Below are 23749 nucleotides of genomic sequence, written 5' to 3' on the forward strand. Positions count from 1 at the left end.
AACCTTGTGTGTTTCTGCCTTTTCATTCAGATAAGCTGCAGTTCCCAGTGGTGATAACAGATATAAAGCTGAAAATTGAGTCTTTCTTTATGCCAGGAAATTCCCTAGCGTGCCTCTATGATCACCTTTTCAATCTTTTCTTTTTCATTCCTACTGGAATTGTATGTCGGTGTCACAGAAAATAAACTATGCATATCCCAAGTCAGTACTAAGCAGAAAAGAAACCATGAATGTTTCTCAACGAGAGCTTTAATCGTGTATTTCTAAACCTGTCTCACAGTAAAGCAGTGCCTATTGCCTTGAAATGAAATGAAAATACCTGACACATAAAGGTAGGTAAAGCTGAATTTTACTTGTACGGTGTCTGGCTTAGCAATGAATGTTCATTCAGATGGAACGAACCGAGTCGGGATCCCTATGAATATAAAATACTGCATGACAACTTTAGTGAGTCCAAGTGACCTGTGTCCACGAATGTATGTCCGACATTTGTAATTTATCCAACACAGCGGACAAAAGTGAGACTTGTTTATCATTCTCTCATTTCCCTGTTTGGCAATTTTCACCCTAGCTTATTGATTTGTGTCTGATTGCTTTCACCTGTGTAAAATCTGTGCTATAGAGTCTTGCCTGTCCTCTTGTCGACTGTCAGATCATTAGTTTGTTAAACACTGCCTGGTAAACATTAACGAGTTAATTCTGCCACTAAGATGAATCTGTTCCTTGCTTTCTGCTACATGGTCAAAGTTACCTTTGGCTGTTTCCTTTGTTACAAGGGGTCATCACCATGAGTAGCTTTGCATATTTGATTTGGCAATTTTCTTTATGCCAGATGCCCTTACTAAAGCAACCCTCAAGAGATTTGTGTCTCCTCCTGGGATCAAATGAGAGATTTTTGACTTTTATTTAATCAACTAAACTTTTCGTCATATGTGTTTTTCACCATTTGTATAAACAACTTATCAAATTGCTCATTTTCAGCTGGGTTTTTCTGTCTTATTCAACTTGTGTCTTGTGGTATTAGTATAGCCAGTTTCCTTAATATTAGCTATACTGACAAAGACAGAGACACAGAGCTCTCCCTAAACACAGACATTTAGAACTTTCTGTTTGTGACAGGCAGCCAATCACAAGATAATTGGCTGAGAGTGAGGTTTTCCTAAAAGGGAGACAAGCTCAAACACTTTCTTTCTGACAAAGGATGAACTCAGACTTCAGCTGTTGCCAATAAAAAAAGTTAAAAAGGATCATGCAGGGAACTACAAATCATTCAATGTGCTATTCAACAAAGACAATAATCATAATAATATGGAGTTAGAATAAAGCATATTGAGTACCCTTTACGTGCCTTCTTTTCTGTGGCGATCGTGGCTCAAGAGTTGGCAGTTCGTCTTGTAATTGGAAGGTTGCCGGTTCGAGCCCCAGATTGGACAGTCTCGGTCGTTGTGTCCTTGGGCAAGACACTTCACCCACCGCCTACTGGTGATGGCCAGAGGGGCCGATGGCGCGACATGGCAGCCTCGCTTCTGTTAGTCTGCCCCAGGGCAGCTGTGGCTACAACTGTAGCTTGCCTCTACCAGTGTGTGAATATGAGAGTGAATGAATAGTGGAATTGTAAAGCACTTTGAGGTTCTCAAAAAGCGCTATATAAATGCAATCCATTATTATTCTTTTCAGTTAACTTTTGTTCACATGATTTGTCTAAATTATAACAACAAAAAATGATGTTTCAATCATCCATCCTTTACTATTTATTGATGCTGCTTTTTTTGTTTTTTATATTTTCTATATTCTTCGAGGTTTTGGTACTTGCAGTATAGATGTAGACAGTATGCCCAGAGAAGGGGGTATGATGTGACAAGCCATCCATGTTAATGCCACAGCAATAAACTGTAAAATGGGTGTGATGATTTGTGGTATGTGCCGTAGCGTATTGATATAAATATTTGGTGTTGCTAATAGCAACTTCAAGTCAATACACTGAACTTCCATTCAGTTTCAGATTCATAGAAACTGACTCAAAATGTGCATAACACAGGCAGTGTCATGGACAGAGCAAGCCTGGGATTAATTGCTCAAGTCCCACACCATTGTTGTTTTTTTTGTTTTTTTGCATGATTCATTGTTGATAATAATCCTTTATTACCACAAGATTGGCCACGTTTCTCATTGGCTTTAAGATTGGCTGTCCCTTGCAAATAGAAAATTTAAACAAGTGGTTGGAGATGCAATGCTAACAGCCAGAACTATATGCTTAAAATGACCATGTTAAGGTCATCTGCTTTTGGTGATATCATGCAGATCCAGAAGTACAGAAAATAAGGAAAGACAAAGGTATATTTTAAAGTGCTTTGGTGGGTTTCAGTTTTTTAAACACAAATAACTGACGCCACCTCTCATACAGTTTAGTTGTCTTGAATTATTAATTTCCCAGCAGCTCTAAAGAAAGCAAGTACATGAAATATGTTTTTGGCTGGAAAGAAGAGCTCCGTTCAAAATATTTTGGGTGTCTCGCATACGGTCAAAGATTTTTCTCCATTGAAAGAGCTCAAAGCTTGTTTATTTGTATGCAATCCTGAGGGGCTTGCACCCTCCTCTGTCACAGTCTATCTGTGTCACACACACACACACCTGTCTTCCTGAGTCAGATCTGTAGCTATGAATAATGGCAGAGTGGGCTGAGGTCAGACTGTTCAAGTGCAGGGGAAAGAGGGGAGACTCTTGCTTAAGCATCCCAGTCATATTTAATAAGTCAGAGAACAAACTCATCTTCCAAAAACTAGGCCAAATCACGCAACAATACGATATCGCCTTAGACTGCCACTTGTAACATCTGGGTGACTAAAAATGTAAGAAAGTTACCACCATTATAAAGTTACAGTTGGTGGTTCAAATACACACCCAGTCAGCTGGGAGAACAAGTTCTGGGGAGATTTAAGGTCACTGTCTCCTCGTGTAATTACTAATGATGACGATGGTGATGATAATATGCCCTTGTGCAGAGCTCATCTGATGAGGACTGACACAGCACCTCACCATTTTTTCTTGGGGGGTGAGGGGGTCTCTAGGGTTGATGCTAAACCATGGCATCAACCCATCCATCCAGCTATCCTTTTCCTCCTGCTTATCTAGGGTTTGGTCGAGGTGGCAACACCCTAAGCAGCTATCAGACATCCCTCTATATTATATCAAGTGATTTTATTTTACTAACTTATTATAGTCTATGTACAGTGTCTTAAATTGTAAATTGTATCTGTTGCATTATTATGTAGGCAAATTGGAAAGCAAAAAATGAACCCTTTTAGAAACTGTTTCTCAGCCATTGTTGCTCAACGCTAATTCCACCACATTGTTGAACAAAGACTACTGCTGTTCTGCAGAGACCGTCATGTGTGCCTTTGTGACAAAAAATGGATGTCTGCTGCCACTTAGTGTATATACTGTGTCATTACAACCAATAACACATTCTAGTGCACACTGAAGCTGTTGGGTGCAGTTTACAGTGCTAGATTACCATCTAGCGGACACTATGGGTACCAGACATCTATTTTTATTATTATTATTATCATTACTACTACTAATCATTTTACCATATTTATATATATATCAATTTAACACTTTATTCTACCTGTTCAGCATGTGTGGGTGTCGCAAAAAAGGACGTAGAAATAGTGGTATTCAATTTTTTCTTTATTCTGATCATCATTACAGAACATACAATAATCAACAAAGTGCATGTGACACATAAAACAGCTCAATATTCATGGAGTGACATTGTGCATTTTGTTGCATGTATAATTACTTTTACATTTATACAAACAAAGATGTTCAAATCATACACGCTACCTTAACCTGTTTATTGCTTATACTCCTCTGCACCCCTCTACATGCATTTCACAGCAAAGGACAAGTTGCATCTAGAGCATTACAGTCTCCAGTAGTTATTACAGGCTGCAAACCATGTTGTAGGGAGGTAAAAGTTTGTTGCCCGGGCTTGTCTCTACAATAGAAAGATACAATATGAATGTTTCATTGAGCTTTATCAATAAATCATAGTTAAAGACAGACTGGAAACCAAGAACGAACTGTTGGATAGTATTCATGAGTTTGAGTGTGCGCCTTCATGAAGGTGTGCTGAGGTACATCTGCAAAGCAGGGGTGAAGATAAGGATAGTTCCCAGGATTGACACTGTTAGGAAGGCCCACAGGAAAATTCTGTCCAGCACCTGAGCCACAAATTTCCAGTCTTGTACAACCTGATGAAACAAAGAGAGACACAGAAACACAAAAGTACACAGGTGTGAGTCTGTGTTGGCGCCAAACATTTTTTTCACAGTAAAACATCCCTCATTAGGGACATGTAAATGACTCTGTGCCACTTCTGTAACAGTAAACAGATGATGTAACACGCATCCAACCCAATTCGTCCCACATCTAGTCTCCCGTTTGGCCACGCCCACCTCTCTTATAAAGTGCTCCTTTTTGATATGACGGCTGATGTAGCGAACGGAATTTGTGGCTTTCTCCAGCATTGCCAACCAAGCTTGGTTTTCATCCTCCTTCCCTCCATGGGGGCCTCTCTGCTGACCGCCACAGTGCCCAGGAACGCCCCTCCTACCCGCACCTCGACGGGGCTTCAGCTCTGGGCTTAGCATCTCAATGTCTGGGAAGTGGTATCTGCAGATAATGACACTAAATCTGTTATTTTATTTCTTTTATTTTGCATGTGTAGCTGCTAACTGAAACTGTTAGGCTTCGAAGGTTAGTTGGAAATTTTATAACTAACTCTCTTAACTAATATTTGTTTAACTAAAGCTGATCTTTGTTACCTGTCTGTGTGTCCCCTCATGCAAAGGAGTCTGGGCAGTCTCTGAAGAAAGAGGCTCTTTACCCAGGGTGCCATGGGGTGATAGGTGGCAGAGGAGCGATGGTGGACGTTAATCACAAAGACAGTGACAATAATGGAGAATGTGACAAAGATCATGATGAAGAGCAGGTACTCTCCAATTAGTGGGATCACCTGTAAATGTAAAGATGAGACCGGTATTCAGCTGTGTACAAACATCAGTAATACTTCCATCCATCCAGCTATCTTTTTTCTTCCACTTATCTGGGGCTCTGTCAAGGTGGCAACAGCCTAAGCAGATACCAGACCTCCCTCTCCCGAACCACCTCCTCCAGCTACCTCCTCCAGCTTATCCAGGGGAGCACCAAAGTATATCCTGGGTCTACCCCGGGTCCGTCCCCAGTAGGACATCCCCAGCTGTAAATGTCATTCTTTCGATCACTAACCAAAGCTCGTGACCATAGGTGAGGGTGTGGACGCAGGTCGACCAGTAAATCAAGAGCGCCCCTAAACTATCTTTTCACCACTTTGGACTGGTGCAGCATCCATATAACTGCAGCAGTGGCCCCAATCTGTCCGTTACTTCCCCATTATCATTACTCATGAACAAGACTGTAGGATAGTTCCTCCACTCACTAATCAGCAAAATTTGGAATATTATCCAAATTTAAAGAAAAATTTATGTCATGTAGTAGTGGTTTAAGAGACCTGAGTTTGTTTCACTGGCTTTTTAGGATGCACTGTATATAACATAAATAAATTCTTTTGATTCCTTGTGGTAGAATTTACTTTTTCTCATGTACTCTGCAGAAGATTACAAGTCTTTTGTGCATTATGTTTGAAAAGACCTCTGCTCAGGCTCGTGGCTACTAAATGACTGGAATTACGTGACATCATATAACTCAGTGTACCTCCTAGACTCCAAGATGTATAAGTCGTTTCACCTTAGCAACTCTATCAGGAGATTCAAGGAGCTGTTAATGAAGCAGAGACTGTACCCACCCACATGTTTCAGAGAAGAGCTATAGTTTAACACTGTAAGATGCCAGTGTAGATGTTTAAAATACAATTTCATGCCTTTTTTTTCTTTTTTTGCTGTCATGGATGAAATTTGTTTATATTTAACAAAAATTGCTTTAAAAATATTTAATGATGAACAAAGTGCATTTCTGATGTGTTTCAAAGCTTGTTAAATATAGATTTTATTCATTTGCAAAAAAATACTAATTAGTCTAATACATTTAAAAAGCATGGTACACATTTTAAGAACTTTTATAGCATTTCTACTTACTTCTTGTTTAAACTATCCTCTGTAATAACATATTAACCCTGAATAAAACATTCAGGCAACATTATAATAGTCTATGAAATATGCCTCGTAGTGGGCTACAGACTGAAAAGTCATTGATTCTGTCATTGCCTTTGAAAGTAGTTTTTTCTGAAGGCTTTTTTGTTTTTCTCTGCTGCTTGGTTAATAGAGCTGACATGCAGTTCAAACAGCAGGTAATTGAGAAGGTTGGGGTTGTGCTCCATTTTAATTAGAGCATGCTGTAATTAAGATTGTAGTTAGGATAACTGAACACAGAAGAAAGAAAAATGGATTCAAAAATAAATAAATAATAATCATAATATAGCCCAGTAAAAACTTGACTATGGAGAAACACTGACATAGATTACCCACCTTTGAGGATGAAGGGATAATTTCTTCTATGACCAGCAGGAACACAGTGAGCGATACCAGCACCGATGTTGAAAGTGAAAGTTTCTCTCCTTCGTCTGATGGCAAATAGAATACCAGCACAGTAAGGAAGGACAGGCCAAGGCAGGGGATGATGAGGAAGAGGGTGTAGAACAAGGGCAACCTTTTAAGGATGAAGGAGTATGTGACAAATGGATACCAGTAAACCCCATCCCTCCTACTTCCCTTTACTCCAGTGGCATTGAGGATCTCCCATTCGCCATTATCAAAGAAGTCTTTACGATCCACGTAGTGGTCCACCAGGACAAGATCCACCATATTTCCATCATAAGTCCAGGAACCGAACTTCATGGAGCAGTTCTGTCGGTCAAAGGGGAAGAAGGTGACATCCATGGTGCAGGACGACTTATAGCTGGCGGGTGGAGTCCATGTTATGGTGCCATCCCAGCGCACAATGGCTTTAGTCATCAGTGAACCTTCAAAGCGACCATCAGCACTGGGAGAAAATGGAAAGAAATGGAAAAGAGAGAGGAAAAAAGGCTGAAGTCACAAAAGTGAGGCAAGGGAGGCAAAAAACAAAGCCACTGAGCAATGCCTCAGAATGTGGTACCAATGTGTGTAGAGTGTTGTGCAACTCACTTTTCATACAGAACAATATCAGGCAGCCATATTGTCTCCGAAGGCACTCTGATAGAGGTAATGCCCCCATAATCATCAGGGTTCCACTTCAGCTTCACATCAACCCACTCCTATAAAAACACAAACAATACCACAATGACCCACTGATACATTAAGCCTACAAGCTAAGTGCATGCAGTTTCTGCACACATGGTACTGTCCATGGTACCATCCATGCGCAGCACCATGGACAGCACCAGGCAGGTCGCTCAGCAGGAATGGAACGGACACTAGAATATGTTTTCCACCAGTATACTTCTCCTTATTTTTAAGGAGAAGTATACTGGTGATTTTACTTGCAAATACAATCTAAGATTATTTATTTTTTGCCCTTGTCATTGTGGTTTAAAAAAACGACTTTCTATTTCTATCAAGAGCTCACTCACAGAATTTTTACTAAATAATTTATAATTAGAATAATTAACACTAAAGAAACTGTACAATGCGGCAGGTATAAAGTAATGTTTACAATCAGGTGTAAACAGTAATAAGAATGGGACCAATTCTTAATACTTTTTTGCTGTTCTTTTGCTGATCTGACGTCTGATATCTCTTGTAGAAAGTAACACTAGTGTGAGACATTTTAAAGGATGGATTGGGAATCATTAAAAGGTTATTACTGAAAGGCTGAAAATAAAAAAAAAAGGCAAAAGCAGTATGTAAAGGTTAAAGCTACCCCCATCTATTATATATCTATGCATGTTTATTATCTTTATCTATTATACATCTTGTGTCAGCCAATTTACTATTGACCAAGGCCAGAGATGTATTGTTCCGTGAGTCCGACACAGGTTTCAAAAGATCATCTCTTGCTGTAGTGCAGTCATTCAGGATCCAGCCTCCTCTTAAATGGACTTTGAACCTCTCCAAATGTAATAAAATATACAAAAGCAAAATTTAACAGTGTGTTAAAGATGGGCACATTGCTTGCCTCTCCTCACAATGTGCCTCTGGAAATATGCGTAAATGGAAAATGTTTTATTGAGATTCATGTGCTCAAGTTTTATTGTCTTTTAAAAATAATAATAATAAATCGATAATTACTCCATAATAATCATTATTTTATATATACACAATGGTACATTTATGCCTTTATTTAATCATGTAGTCTCATTCATTTATATCTTCTTGTCCATGGACACCAAAAAAAACCCTTATCAAAATGTGAATAATAACAGTAAAAATTAGCTTACTGAAAATTAAAGATCCTATAATTTGTAAGCAGTAGAGCTAGTATTCACCTGCCAGAGCCAAACATTTGTAGTCATTAGCTGGTTCTTTTCATCCTGCAAGACAAAAAAAGAATAAAATACCAAGTTCATTATTTATAAATCTACTTACTTGAAATGATAAGTGAAGCTAATGAGGAGGTGAGCAGCAAACCCAAAGCTGGAGACAAAAAGCTGAGTGGCATTGAAGAAAGGACATAAGCCTAAAAAGGTTGATGGGTTAATTGCTTCTTCAGCTTCCTACTTAATAAGTGCAGTGGAACAGCTTTTGGGGTCTCGCACATATTTTAGAGTTTCTCACTTTTGAGTACAAACAATATTAGACAAAAAAAAAAAAAGAGATAGGTTACTCCAAATGACACTTTCACTTGGAAAATAGTATATAATAAAGACATGGTTTACTATTCCTGCAATCTTACTCCTATCTTGTGCTATACAAAATAATGAAACCCACTGTATAAAAACACATTAGAGAGGGTGGTAGAGGATTACCAGGAGAAGGTCAAAGACAGAATACATTCCATGTGGAGTTTGAGAGCAGAAAAAGTATAAAGTATTAAGAAAGATGAAAATCTATGAAATCGATTTTGTCTACTCTCGTGAGCTTGTGAGGCATACCTGACTGCAACATTTAATTAATTTGGTATAAATATTTGCAGTTTAGACAGAAAACCAGAAGATGGCACTCTTCTAAATGTTATCTTTTCAGGGAGAAGTACAAATGTGAAATGCTGATGTAGTAAAACTGTTGCCCTCTTTAGACTTGGGACAAGCAGCTTTGTGAGCACATACTTGTGTGAATAATAAATGAAATCTGATTCCTCTCAGCTTGATGGCCTCATTACTTCCTCTCCCACTGCATGTACAAGTCCACTTTGGACTTCACTTTTAGTCTTTCTTCTTCTCTCTTTGTTGTTACTCTCTCTTCCTTTTGAGGTCCTTTAAATCCCTCTCGACACCCTTCTCCTTGTTTATCCTCACTGAAGGCTTCATCTCTACAATAGTTTGTTTTTTACCTCCATATATAACATTTACACCTATTGTAAGCTCCATCTGTCTATTGCCTTGCTTACCTATCTTCTAGTTCTCCTGCTGCTGTCTCTCCTCTTTTCTTATTTCCACACACTCCTCTCTCTTGTTCCTGTGAATAACCCATTTCTCCTCAGACGATTATAACAGGATTGTATTAACCATATTACATATTAATCTATGTTAATTTATGCAGAGTCACAGACACAGCTGTGTATTCACCTGAATCTACTTTGCTCAAGAATTTGATCAATACCAACTGACAAAATTACCCAAATCCTTGTAATTGTGACCTAATATTATATAAAAATATTGGGTAGAGTAAGCAGTGTCAACAAGCAGAGGCAATGTATAGAGCAATTTAACTAACTTGGCATTACTATACACACTGTATACCTCCTGCAGGTTTATGGATGTGCATGTTATTTCCTCACCACATCAACCAGCTGTGAGATCTTTAGTCCAAAGCGTACAGTGATGGTGTCATTGGCGTGCTGAACAGGCCGCACCCACTTCTGGTAACCTCTGAAAAGGTTCCTCAGCAGAGAATCCTCCAACTCTGCCAGCGACACAAAATCTTCCTGGACTGGAAGGAGGGGGAGAAGGTAGTAGGGATAAGGCCAGAAAGGAAAAATGTAAGACTGTTGTACGTCGTAAAAAGCAGGAGCAGCTGCCACACACTTGTAAAGGAATAGATGTGCTTCTGGAATCAATGCAGATCACTACACACATCACATAAACCTTTTGTGTCACTATTTATGGGGTAAAACTGTGGAATAGTTTTACTATAGATCTACAGCAATGCTCACGAATTAGTAAGTTCATGAAAATACTTCGAAAACTGATTTTGGAAGAATATGATACCGATAAAGATGATCACCCATTGTATGTATAAAAATATCAAATTATATCCAAATTATATCAATCACGGTAGCCATGTTTATATAGGTTCTCCTCGTGTATTGTGTGGAGTATGTGATGATGGGAATTAGGTGAATTATGTGGGATCAATAAGATGTTGAGCAGGGGTAGGAATTAATAAGTATGTTCATACTTCTTCCTACTCCTTTTCAGACCAAACAGTGTTACATTATGTCAGACGATTTTGTTTTATTTCATTATATTTTTTTTTGTTTATCTGAACACATACGTGTGTGTGTGTGTATATCTACATAGATATTCGTATCTGTAAATGAAAATATATGTAGTGTGTATATATTGTTTTTTTGTTTTATATGTCTGAAACAAATAAAGATACAATACAATACAACAATAATTACTCATATTTCACACAGACTGTACCTGAACTTAACATTTGACCCCCCCCCCCCCCCCCCCCCTCTCCTTTTGACGTGTGTAAGTACAATGATTAAACTCAGCTCTTTATTTACCTAAATTAAGGTCATTTACACTCAGTGATTTCACATTCTTTTGACCATTGTGGCTTTCAATGCTGCTCTTCTAACATGCTGTTTCATTACTGTGCAGCTGTGCAAACCTTTTACTGTATAAGACACCGCCACACTAGCAGCTTAGTAAGGCTCAAAATGATGGTGGTAATATGATGATATTTAACAGGTTTCATTTTTACAGTGTTCACATTTACACACTAACACGTCATAGCAAGTTTAGCACTTGGAATCATTTCCAGATATTTTATTTCCTTAATTGTCAAATTACTTTTGAGCCTCTGAAAATAGAGGCCTATGTGTAAAAATGGCTGTCATGGGCTAGCAAGTTAATTTAACACTTGTGTGAGACCCTCTGAATTAATCCACTGTGGTGGCAAAATTATATATAAAAATGTCAAAGGCCCAAACTTTGTTGACCTGATTGTACATCATAAAGTGCATTACTTAAAAGTAAAACTAGTTGAACCTCTAAACAAATGGCTACTTACCTCATATACACTCAACATTCATGTGCAAAACAGATCTGCACATAACTGTCACACTTTTCCAAGTTTTACATGTTTAAGTTATGCATGAACGAGCTCTACCACATGTCTCCGGAGTCTCAAAAATAAGTGGGATAAAAAATTAAGTCAGGGCCTTAGAGTCAGGCATGAACACACAGTCAGCCTCGGACTGACAGCTGGTCATGGCCGAGCGAATGCATCTAAGCTCCCAAGGCTGACAAGATGATCATACTGACATGATCACCTCAGACAGAACAATCGCCAGGGGAAACAAAAAGAGCTCAGAGCGCTTTGTGCAGTCAGGCACAAGACATAATAGTCAGTTAAAGAGTGACGCTCATGCTGAACAGGAAACAGTGCAATGAAGGAACAGTGCATTCATTTCAACAAGCCGGGAGATGTTTTTTTTTTTTTTTAGGTAAACAGTTATAGAGGAGAACATGCAAGATTATGATGTGAATTTCAGTTTAGTTCATCTTTGCTAAAATATACATGTATGAGTTTGAAACCTAGACTGAGTAGAAAAAAACTACTCTTTGTGTGTAAGTAAGATGCAAATGACAGCAGCATCCGTTGGACGCTCAGAGCATTATGTGGTATTTGTACTTGAGAGTCACACAAGAGCCTCCCACAGTAACTCTGTGGCTTTATCAGCTCAAAGCTTGGAGCAATTGTCTGCATAAGAGCCCGATATTTGGCACAGCCTATGGTAGTGTTGCAACAGAAGCTGATAGACAGAAAAGAGAAGTTTGAATCAACAGCCTCTAAAATGAGAGGAATGCTGCAGAGGAGTGGAGAGTGCTGATAAGAGAAAGAGTGAGACAGAGTGACCCAAAGCAATTCCCTCTAGAATATAAGAGAGACAGAAACAGGGGGAAGGGGAGAGGTTGCTACAGAAGGGTACACTAACTGGGGCAAGGGGAATGAGAACAGGCAGAAAAAAAGATAGAAGTGAGAAAACAAACTCCCACTTCCACTTGCATCTTAATGCAGCGACATTGCTCTCTGCTAAGCAATGCAATCTTCTTTTCGTCCTACATTTTGGTATACAGTCGTGATATAATATTTTAGCTGGAGAGGGAGATAAGAAGGGCATCCCTATTTATATAATTATTAATAAATAATATAGGAAACTAGGTTTATTTTAGATTGCATTTAAAATGTAATCTGCAATAATTTATTCTGTTTTTGGCTTTTTGGGAGGGCTATGGTAAATAATGATCTAGTGGCCACAATAATTCGAGCCAAAATGACTTAGCAAGCAAGAATAGCCTTGTAATGAAAGATGACTAGAGACCTGACAGTTGCAATAACAAAAGTTCAGAAGTCCTGAAGTGAAGAGAAAACCTGCCAGAATGACAACGCTTTCAACAGCTCAAGCTTTTATGGTAGAATACCTAGACAGAAGTCACTTGAGTAAAAGAGACTTGTGAGACTGTCAACTCTTTTTATTTTATTTGGTCTTACAAACTTGGTTTCTAACCAGATACTTACTCTAGATTTCATTACATTGGCCTCTAGTAATTCTCTGCAGAATCTTGGAGTCCATTTTGACCGGGACATGTCCTTCAACATGCATATTAAGCTAATATGTAGGACTGCTTTCTTGTATTTGTGCAATATCTATAAAAGAAACAGACTGAGTGGGTCTGAAAGACAAACGGAACTATTTCAGCAGAACTCCAAGCTCCAAGCTCACTCCATGCTTTATTGACTCCCTTGTTGATTCCTTATCAATCATCTCTGAGCCAGAACACAATAAAGAAAATGAGGAAAATGAAAGGCTTGTATATGACTATGCATGCTGGCACTGGTAAAAATAATAAAAGCTTGGAGTCATATCATTCAGATTAATTAGAAAATCTGGAAATGGTTTTCTACTCCCATCCCTACTCATTATCTGGTGGGTACAATCCATGCAATTAACTGTACTGTAGGAATGTGTCTCTGTGTCACGGACAGAGAAATGGGTGAAAGAATAGCAATGATTGCAGCCAAATGCAGAGAGGTCCTTGAAGAAGTTCTGAAATGTAAATACCTCATGAAGTGGTGATGCTGAAACTTAAAGCATGACAGTGAAGTGAAGCATCCAGCTAGGTCAACACTTGCATGGCTTCAGGACAGGTTTCTCATCATTAACCCTACCAAGAGTCTAAACCTAACCCTATGCAATATTTGTAGAAAGACTAAAAGATGAGAGTTTACAGATGCTTCCCATTTAATATAATGGTGCCTGAGAAGAACACCTTGGAAGTATTTCAATAAATTGCCCCAGTTCAGACATGTCCTGTAGAGACTTACCTGTACAGACTCAAAGCTGCCATTGAATCTATAAGGATATGAATGAACATTCTGAATGTTTGTACATATAACAGATATAAATTTGCTTTTTTTTAAAAAAAAATTATGCAAACATTTGATAGTTATTGGTCATCAATTGAGGGAAAAAACATGCAAAGGACAAAAAAAATACAGTGTGGGTAAAATGTGAAGGGTGTGTGTGCGGGCATGCATGTGTGTGTGTGTGTGTGTGTGTGTGTGCATGGACACAAATATACCGTGTATTTTTTTCATTTTTAGATTCCTCTTGTTCTCTGTTGGGTGTGCTGCCATAAGTTAAAGCACATGCTGTGTTCATACGCAGACAGATTACCTACTATTGCATCAGATCCGCTCTCAGTTTGTAAAGACTTGAAATGGGGCAACAACACACTCAGCTGAATCCATCTATCTCCCATCACAACAGGAAGCAGCCCATCTCGAGATTCTCATCAACAAAAACCCAGGAGCCCCTGTAGTCAAACACCACAGGGATGGATTCCTCTACAAGGGCCAACGCCCTCCCTCAGAGAGACGCTTACTGACCCTGCACTATGTGAGTGTGTGCATATTTGACTGAGCAAAGGTAAAGAGGAAAGTATTGATCAGAACACACACACTGTGATGGTTGGAAGGATGCGGTTGCTTCTCTGTGGGGAAATTATAATGCATTAGGTCGAATGTGTGTGTGTGTGTGTGTGTGTGTGTGTGTGTGTGTGTCTGAGAGAGTAAAAGAGATTTGTTGATGATTGATAGAGACAAAGGAGTGACCCAGCATGCAAACATGCACCCTGCCTCCTCCTCAATTTGAAGCACCCCATGGGTGACAACTGGTATGATCACCTTGACGTGACTACCATCTGTTCACATAGAGCGACAGCAGGATGCACCACTGCGAGGGGTAATATGAGAGAAGGAAACTGGAGGGGAACATCTTTTTTGGTCACACACCAGTGCATATGAACAACACTTTAACTTTATATTCTAACTCCACTGTCACTGTTTCAGTCTCAGCAAGTTGACAGAGGTTTTGATGTTTATTGGTCTGTCTGTGTGTCAACAGAATTATGCAAAAACAGTCAAGCTGAACCTCTTAACATTCACCAGGTCACTCATGACATATATGGTAATCACTAGGATTTTCGGGGGGGGGGGGGGGTAATTCACATACTAAAGAATCATATTTAAAGAAACTACAGGTTGTATCACTTAACCACTAGGGGACTAATGAAGTATTATCTTTTCATTGTTATAATAATGGAAAAGTAGGAAGCGAGCTTTGAATGCTGAGGGGTAATTTCAGCATTTCCCCTTATCCATGAAAAGTGATTTAAGTGACTCTAAATGTGGCATGGCTGTTGGTGCCAGACAGGCAGGTCTGAGTAGTTCAGAAACTGCTGATCTACAGGGAAGGTTTACAGAGGATGGTATGAAAAAGATAAAATATCCCGTGAGCAGCAGTTCTCGGAGTAAAACTGCCAAGCTGACAGGAAAGCAACAGTAACTCAACTAACCATTCATTACAACCAAAGTATGCAAAGAGCATCTTATAATATACTTTCTTGGCACACTTTGAGCATCATTTAAACACTATGTCCTTCCTAAACATTGTTGCTGACTGCATTCATACCTCTATCGCCACAGTGTACCCATTTTCTGATGGTTTCTTCCAGCAGGATAATGTGCCACGTCACAAAGTTCATACATCGGATCTCATTCCACCTTTGTTATATAATGGAATGGGAGATTCACATTTTTGATGCGCAACTGACATATCTGCAGCATGTAATAGATGCTATAATGTCAGTATGAGCCAAAATCTCTGAAGAAAGCTTCCAGCACCTTGTCCGTCTAAACCATGAAGTATTAAGGCAAAAGGTCAAGGCCACTGAGATGAAGTGGATTTACACAGGCATGTGCACAAACACACAAACAGATAAACAACTTTAGATTGTTAATTTGTGTCTGCGTGTTAAAGTAATATCTGCCCACGCTCACACACACACATGACAGCAGGAAGAAGAGACAGCAGTTTGATCGTGGACTTCTGTTCTGCCATCTCTGTGTCACAGTATTTTGCTCAATATATTTCATATCAAATTCTATGAGACATAGCCCGCTCACGGCTTTATTATGTAAGGGAATTCTTCTCTCCCATTGCTGTGAATATGTATTGTATTTATACCGTCCCTTATTGTTCTACTGTAGTGTTATAAAGCCCATTCTTAGTCACACATCCCAAGGGGGGGCGCTGTGAACTCACTCTTTAATAAATCATAAACATGCTCTTTCACCTGACCCCATCGTTTTGTCCTGCGCCCTGATTAAAAACTATAATCATATTTAAACTACATAGCATGATCGCCTCTTTTTAAAACACCTTTCTCACTGGGCAGAGCCGTGGCACGTTAGCCAATTAGTGTGAATATTGAGGATATAACGTGTTTCGATTTAACTAGACGCAATTCTCCTGCTCAATCTTCTGTCAGTTTGAGCTTTTGTTTTGTACAAATTAGATTTTCTGTCCTGACAGTTGTGCAGCTTCAGCAGTTTAAAGACGAGTGTTTCCAGATTCTTACCTTGCATCGTAGCTTTCCCAAGAGCCACGCAGAACCACAACACCGCAACCGCAAACTTCATCTTTCCTCCTGTCATCAACGAGACCGAGTGGATATTTCCACAGCGAAGATCAAATTATCTGACTGTTCATCCCTGCATGCATCTCAGCAGCCAAGTGGGACCTCCGGAGTGTCACCGCCGTGATGTGCAGTTTAAATAATGAAGGACGGTCGGTTGTTGGTGGCTTTGTACAACACGCACCGCCTTCACGCTGCGAAACACCACCTTGTGTCGAATATGTGTGTGTGTGTGTGTGTGTGTGTGTGTGTGTGTGTGTGTGTGTGTGTGTGTGTGTGTGTGTGTGTGTTTGTTTTGTTTTTTTCCTTGTCTTGGTTCTGTCGCCTGTTGGGTTTCTCTGCACCTTCTTTTCGTGCGTGTCCCGTCGCAGAGATGGATCCTGCCCGAGCCGAGATGGGCTGAGGGCGGGACAGAAGAGGGCTGGCTTGTCATACTGTGGGATGTAGGGGGGAGGACAGATCTGGTCCCCAATCAGAGAAAAAAATAAAGAAATAAAAAATAAAATACATTTCTGTGTGAGCAGTACTAGCCTCTATGATTAGGAAATTACATGCATGGTCTTATTATTAATGTTAAATATTCCAAAGTAGTGCAGCTCAGTGCAATTCGACACTCGTCAAATACGAATGATGCCAAAAAAAAAAAAAAAAAAAGCATAATGAAAAAGAAGATTAAACTTGGCTGTGTTGTCTCCAGTTCAGAGTTACAGGTTGTTACATGTTTTATTCAGTGATGAGTGTGGTGGGGAGATGCTCGCTTGAATCTGTTACCCCACCACAAAGTGATGGCATGCTGCACGGACTGCACTTCATCGTCACTTACACGAATATTGCAAGTGTAAGAAAGAGCGGTGGTTTGCATATTCAACAAGTAAGGTAACTCTAAAAACGTTATATAAACCACAAAACTTGAAATAAATACCAAGTAGGTTGTTCCAGAGCTGAATTTCTAGTACATAAAATCCTGTTTGAGTTTTAACAGACAGTGTTTGCTTGCTAAGCCATGACAGGAATAGTACAACAAAGAAGGAATTTAATAATGAGAAGACTAACTTTAAAAGATACACGCTAAGATACACACCAGCTGCTGAAGCGACCCACTTTTTTTTCCTTTCCTCAACCCTTCTGAAGTTACATGTTCACACAAGGAGCAAATAATTGTGATGGACTGCAGTACTTATTGCTTTACTTGCAATAGTGCTGATGTGGTGAAGCACTTTGGTTTATGATTAATGGCTTAAGATAATCTTTCAGGAAGCAGTGACCTGTAAGTTTCCAAGAAGCGCATTACACAGTTTTATAGGTAGTGCATTATCATTACTCATCAGAGAGCGGAACTGATGCTTCATTCATTCGACTAGACAGAAAAAGACACTTACGCTATGCAAGCCATGTTATGTCCATATACATATGCATGCCGTGCTCCGATCTTTTTGGCTGGGTGTGGTTGTATAACACAAAGAAACGGAATCAATCATAATAATATAAATACACTGAGCAGGGGATGATAAAAGCATCCAGTGACTGGAACTATGCTGTAGACTCTGGCACATCACTTCCTGAAACTAAATCTGATTAGAGGTTATAATGTATGTGGGCATCGTAGACCTTGATTAGAGCCTGAATCCACAAGGCTGAAGATACTCACGCAATTATTTTTATGTATTTTTTTATTCCAAAGCTATCACCTTTCACTTATAAAAGGTAAAGTAGGAGAAAAGCACTTACTGCAGCACAATCTATCTAATTACTTGCAGTACAAGCTGAGCAGATGAGATGATCTAACTATCGATTTTTAAAATGTTCCATACAGTATTTGGATACTGAGAAATATCTATCGCCTTCAGTTATAATCACATCACTACCAGTTGTCAGCAGTGTAACAGACAGAGAATTTGACCAACTGACAATGACCAGGCTTCCCAATCGGTCAAGCAACTTTACCTTTCTCATATGTAATATAAAATGCATCGTGTCACTGTTTAAAAGACAACTAGTAGAAAACAAATAGAGTGTGAAGAATGGGGTTGATTTATTGAGGCACAACAGGCCAGCAGCCAGCCCATCTGACACAGAGCAGACAGTTCAGATTCATTTGCTTTGTGTCATTTATGCAGGCAATCAAATGAGCAGTCGGTTGACTCGTAAACAACTCATGGCGATTTAGTGAAGAAGATGGAATCCCACTCTCTCTGCTAATTAAGTTTGAGCTAACAGCAGCTGGAAGAAGAACTGTAAGGTGAATCATCCTGCACCTACACACAAACACACATGCAGGTCACATGCTTGAAAATCTGCCACTCGGCTGCTTTTGTTGGCTTTGTGTGTCTCATTAAATGCCATCTTATGCCAGCACCTGATCACTGCTCTGGTATTGCCAAGATTTGCCCAGGGGGACAGCCCAGCCTATCTGTCTCAAACACACATAGATAAACACATTCCTGTCAAGTAAGGAAAACCTTCATGTTTATCTAACACACAAACAACCTATGCCTCTTCTGTGTCAATGTAAACAAACTGAAAGTGGATGCTTTTAGAGTCTTGTTATCCAACGATGGTTGTAAATGTAGATTCTGGATGGACTTAAAATTGCAGACTACTTCAGTAATTAGTCTCATTCACTCCCAATCCAAGTTAATTAAGAAAATGAGTTCACATTAAGGTCATGAGTGCTGAGGGAAGGTCGGTAGAGCAGTTTGTGCCTTAATTATACAAGAAATTATCAAAATTCTTGAGGATCTGGAATACACAGATGAGTCCACAGTTTTTTTCTCTTCTTTTTTTTTCTCTGTCGCTTAATATCAGCTTTATATCTGTTATTTCTATCTTCCCCTCTTTTGATGAGTAAATGAATGGTTGACTGTAGTGGAAAATCCATCACATTAAATGATGGTATTCATCCCTGACTGCAATGCATTAAGTACATGTTTTTTTCTTATGAATGAGTATATCACTTTATGTTGCTTGACTGCTAAGTCACCGTGGAATCAGTGCTGCCCTTTAAGCCAGAGGTAATAGACCAAAACTTGATGCACGGCACGTATATCTGACTACTCACACTTACAGACAAATTCGCTAACAAATATCAATCCTCTTTGTCAAACTGGAGTCATTTTCACATCCATTTAGCAGCTTCGCTTTGGTGTGTGTTCAGTGACCTTTTCACTCCAAACAGCAAGAGAGTTAAAATAAGAACATTTGCCCCTGGCTGTGTACCCATGAGTTTCTTTCTTTATCTTTACATCGACAAAAAAAAAAGGAAAAAAAAAAAAGCTCCTTCTAGAGTTTTGGGGGCAAATATTGAATTTGCCCAAGAATTAAATTACCTTAGAGTATGTTTTAGCTATAAGCTATTCTTTTTAGAGTTATTCCACATCATTAGCTAGCTTAATATCTGACCAAACAGGTTATAACCAGATTCATTGCACCTAAGCAAACTGGATCAATAAAACTAGAAATCTCTGTATGTCTCCTTTTTATATGTATTTTTTTCTATTTATTTATGCTTTTTTGTTTTATGGTAACTAATGTTTCATTCAATGTACATAAAACACAAAAGTCACATAATGAAGTCACTAAAGAGTGTGACAAATGAAATGGTTTTCAAATAGGCTTCCAAAGACCGTGACATCTCCTTTGTTGATGCCAACATGCCTCCGACTCATAGTAGCACTAGTATAGAAAAATCTGACCTAATGATGACTTCATGTTGCATGAGGTAATAGAACTGCCCCACCTTTTCATATTTTTTTTCATAAAACAGTAAATATTAAGGACATTTCTTATTTTTATTTTCTACTTGTATTGGACTACATCACTAGCAATTCATGCACATATAACTTTTTCTGTCTTGAGATTACTTATAGGGTTTCATCTTTGAAAATTGAACATGAGGTCTATATTCACCCACGGACACACAGACACACGGGGTAAAGAAGCATCCAAGTAAAAACTTAAGCAAAAGGGTGACATTGAAAGGCTGGTGCACAATCTCACACGCCAGCAATTACCCAGTGTGGCTGAATGAAGGAAGTAGCGTTCCTCAGTAGCTATTGTTAATGGAGATAAAAATGAGACACAAAAAAGGATAGGAGGTGGGACATTAAGCGAAAGAACTAAATGGCTAATAAAGGGTGAGTTGTAAATATCAAAGAGAAATGTTCTGAGACATGCTAAATCCATTTTTTTTTTTTTTGTAATTCTATGGTCAGGTTGTGTATTGTGATGCCAGTATAAATTCCCTGGTCTCAGAAATGTAAAACAGAATACTACATGGAAATTATTTTAATGACAGAGCAGCAATTGTCTATTTGTTTCTCATGCAAAAGGTCTTGCCAGACTGAGTTTACAGAATAGATCTTAGATGCAAAAAAAGGGACACAGTTTTTAAAGACCCAAACACTAAAACCACTTACAAAGTTCTTTAGTGCTAAAGACTCAGGGTTCCTGCAAGGGATGGTGGACTTAGTATGTTTGCACAGGAAGGCTCAGGTGCTTAAAAGGAACAGGCTTTTCACTGGAAAAGTCTATTTGACAAGGAAAAAAAGAAAGGATGGAAGACACATAGGTTTGGGTAGATTGGAAACCAGAATGTTGTTTATGACAAAGCGATAGCTCCGATTTTCTGCCCCAGTTGCCCTGGCAGCCAGGAGCAGCTGCAGTAGCAGGAAAGCATTTGCTCTGCCATTCCACTCCTTCATTCCCTGAGCCAGTCAATTATCAATGATATGGAAATGCAAGGAAAATCCTGCTGGGCCCACTGCCTGACACAAGCTGGGGCCACAGGAGGGGGAAGAAGTATACACACACAGAGAATAAAACAGGTTGTCTGGTTGGCCTATAGCTGATGTTAAAATCATGGACAGATTAGAAAGGGAAGAAAAAACGATCATAAATACACAGATGCACTCTCACACTTGCTTTTTTCCCTCAGGAAGTAATCAAATTATGTAGCATTCATTCCCTGGAGACTTGTACTAACATTAACCACACACCAATCACGCATTAAAATCACCAACAGGTGAAACAAATACAGTAACGTTGATTGACAGTAGCCTGCTTCTTGACAGTAGCACCTCTCAGGATATGTTATCTGACAGGTGACAATGAGTTCTTAAAAGAGATGAATCTAAAGAAAATGGGTAAGCATAAAGATGAGAGTGATGTTTAACTGTGGTGGCCGAACGACTGAGACTATGTTTCACCAAAACAGCAGTTCTGTGAGGACCACTATTGTCATAGAACATTGTTATTTCCCAGGAACTCGTGTCATACCACACGCATATGTGGAAAGCACAATGTGTTGCAAAGCAGCTTGCAAATGTGCAGCTAAACAGAAGGCTGGCTAAAGTACTGTTTATAGCACTGTTTGAATTGTTGCAGTTTTACATGTAGAAGGCTGTACGGATCCATATCCACTGCCTAAATGTACGTGTACATGTTAAATGTAAGCTTCAAACATGGATCATGGATAAGTGAAAGAAGGTGGTCTGAACTGAATCACAAAAGGGGAAAAAAGGCAACAGGATTCACTATGTGCATATACAGGCAGTGTGATGCTTGGGACAACATCTGCTCAAATGGTTGTTGTCACTGCTGTATCACCCTATTCTATTCTATTCTATTCTATTCTATTCTATTCTATTCTATTCTATTCTATTCTATTCAGTTCATTTTTTAAAATATATAACATAATATATTACATATTATACATTTCCCACATTTCACATATCATACTGATTGAGGATTTGTAGGAATTTATGGGAAACTATGTCTAATTCACTGCCTCACCTTGCAACTAACTTGTGCACTCTTTGTTTTGAAAGGGTAAATATATTTTGGTGATATGAGGGGGATGAATTGACGTGATCTGCAGTATGCTCTGGAGCAAAGATTTTAGAATTGTATCTTTTGTCGTCAGTAATGACTCAGCATGGTGCTCTGAGAGCGCTGACATCATAATGTTTCTTTAATGACCCACACATTAGCAATCTCATTAAAGTGCTCTTCAGAGAACAGAAGCAGGCAAGAGAAACGTTTTTATAATAACAGTGATCATCTCTGAGTGTCTTCTCTTCCTCTTTTTATATTTCAGAATAAGTGTTACACTGCCTCTGCTATTTAAGCTGAAATGAAAAGCGGTGTTCACTACACTCTTTGATACGTATTTTATTGCTTCAGTCATGACATCTGCTAGGACTTACCAGATAGATTTACAGCGAACAAGGTTTATTTCCCAAAGTGTTCACTATAAATTCTCTGTTTGCTTACTGGAACAAAAACTTCTAATGCAAGATATTAAAGTGGAATTCCCTACATGCAATACTGTCGATAAACTAATCATACAAAACTCCTTGGTCTGAATCTCTACAAATCAAGTGCTACTTTCTATTTTCAGCATACATGCAGTACTACGGTGTGTGTGGGAAAGTATATAGAAAAGAATATATTAAGGGAGCCTTGGTGAATCATTATTCTTTGATAGCTGCCACAGTTATCCACCCAGAGGGCTTCAGAAGTTTCAGATACTGGAGCGTTCAGGGTGGTATTATGGGGGTTTTGTGTGTGGATTCATGTATGTGTGTCTGTGTGTGTGACAGAGAGAGAGAAAGAGAGAGATTAATTTCAAAAGAGGTCACATGGTGACAGGGATACAGGCTAGGTGAGTCGGATGTAAAGGTATTTGTTACAATGTAACTTTAACATTTCTTGCATGGGTGTCTAGAGGGGTGTGGAGGAGAACACACACACACACACACACACACACACACACACACACACACACACACACACACACATATGTATATAAACACTTTGTTATACATGTGCGTAATGCAGTGAGCAGAGAGAGAAAAATAAGGAAGAGTGAAGGAGTCTGACTGAGTCATACCTTAAACTCTCCATCCAGAACATTTTTGTGGCAACTTTAGTGGTAGGAGAGCAGAAGGAGTGTGTATGTTTGTGTTCATATGTGTGTGTGTAAATGCGTACACATATCAAGGTATACACCATCCACGAAGGCAGACAGTGAGTCGCACTGAGTCAGATCTCTGTCTCTCTATTAGAATATTTTTGTGACAGCTTCTGTAGAAAAGAGACAGCGAGCTAGAGATGAAATGACAGTCTTGGTTTTACTTATTGCAAGCTCCTGTCCTGTTAGTTGTGTGCGTGACTGTCTTTGTGGGTGTGTGTGGGTTTGTGTGTAGTTGGCTGTTTTTGCATGTCTTCTTGTGTTGCTTTTACATTTTCTTAAGAGGTACTTTAGTTAGACAAAAATGTTTGACAGTCAAAGGGTCACTTCATCCTTCAATATACATACTCAAGTTCATATGCAGCTGAACAATGAGCGAATACTTTTGGCAATAAAGAGTATATTTACACAAGCATCAACCACAT

At 39.1% G+C, this 23749-nt stretch overlaps 1 protein-coding gene across 2 annotated transcripts; it reads right to left on the reverse strand.

Moving 5' to 3' along the window:
- Nucleotides 1-3678: 3678 nt before the first annotated feature.
- LOC309708610 (neuronal acetylcholine receptor subunit non-alpha-3) lies at nucleotides 3679-16766 on the reverse strand. 2 transcript variants are annotated; one of them, XM_082536809.1, is made up of 8 exons: nucleotides 16298-16766; nucleotides 9916-10067; nucleotides 8465-8509; nucleotides 7185-7294; nucleotides 6528-7041; nucleotides 4830-5020; nucleotides 4461-4677; nucleotides 3679-4256 (listed from the first exon to the last, which is right to left on the reverse strand). In XM_082536809.1, exons 1-8 carry the CDS (start codon nucleotides 16371-16373, stop codon nucleotides 4122-4124), a joined length of 1440 nt encoding a protein of 479 aa, XP_082392935.1. In that variant the 5' UTR covers nucleotides 16374-16766; the 3' UTR covers nucleotides 3679-4121. The 2 variants fall into 2 exon arrangements, with proteins under 2 accessions (XP_082392935.1, XP_082392936.1); XM_082536810.1 differs by lacking the exon at nucleotides 16298-16766 and adding an exon at nucleotides 9526-9593 and having other exon boundaries at nucleotides 9916-10005.
- Between the last annotated feature and the right edge of the window lie 6983 nt (nucleotides 16767-23749).

Source organism: Aulonocara stuartgranti (genome assembly GCF_965226115.1).
Source record: "Aulonocara stuartgranti genome assembly, chromosome: 6".
Classification (NCBI taxonomy): Eukaryota; Metazoa; Chordata; class Actinopteri; order Cichliformes; family Cichlidae; genus Aulonocara; species Aulonocara stuartgranti.

What these genes read in the sequence shown, in the direction of transcription:
- LOC309708610 (XM_082536809.1), bottom strand. Translation starts at nt 16,373, where the DNA reads ATGACAGGAGGAAAGATGAAGTTTGCGGTTGCGGTGTTGTGGTTCTGC. An exon ending in GATATTGTTCTGTATGAAAA is followed by an intron (nt 7,042 to 7,184) that starts GTGAGTTGCACA and finishes ATTTTCTCCCAG; the next exon opens with TGCTGATGGTCGCTTTGAAG. An exon ending in AGGAGCACTTTATAAGAGAG is followed by an intron (nt 4,257 to 4,460) that starts GTGGGCGTGGCC and finishes TTGTTTCATCAG; the next exon opens with GTTGTACAAGACTGGAAATT.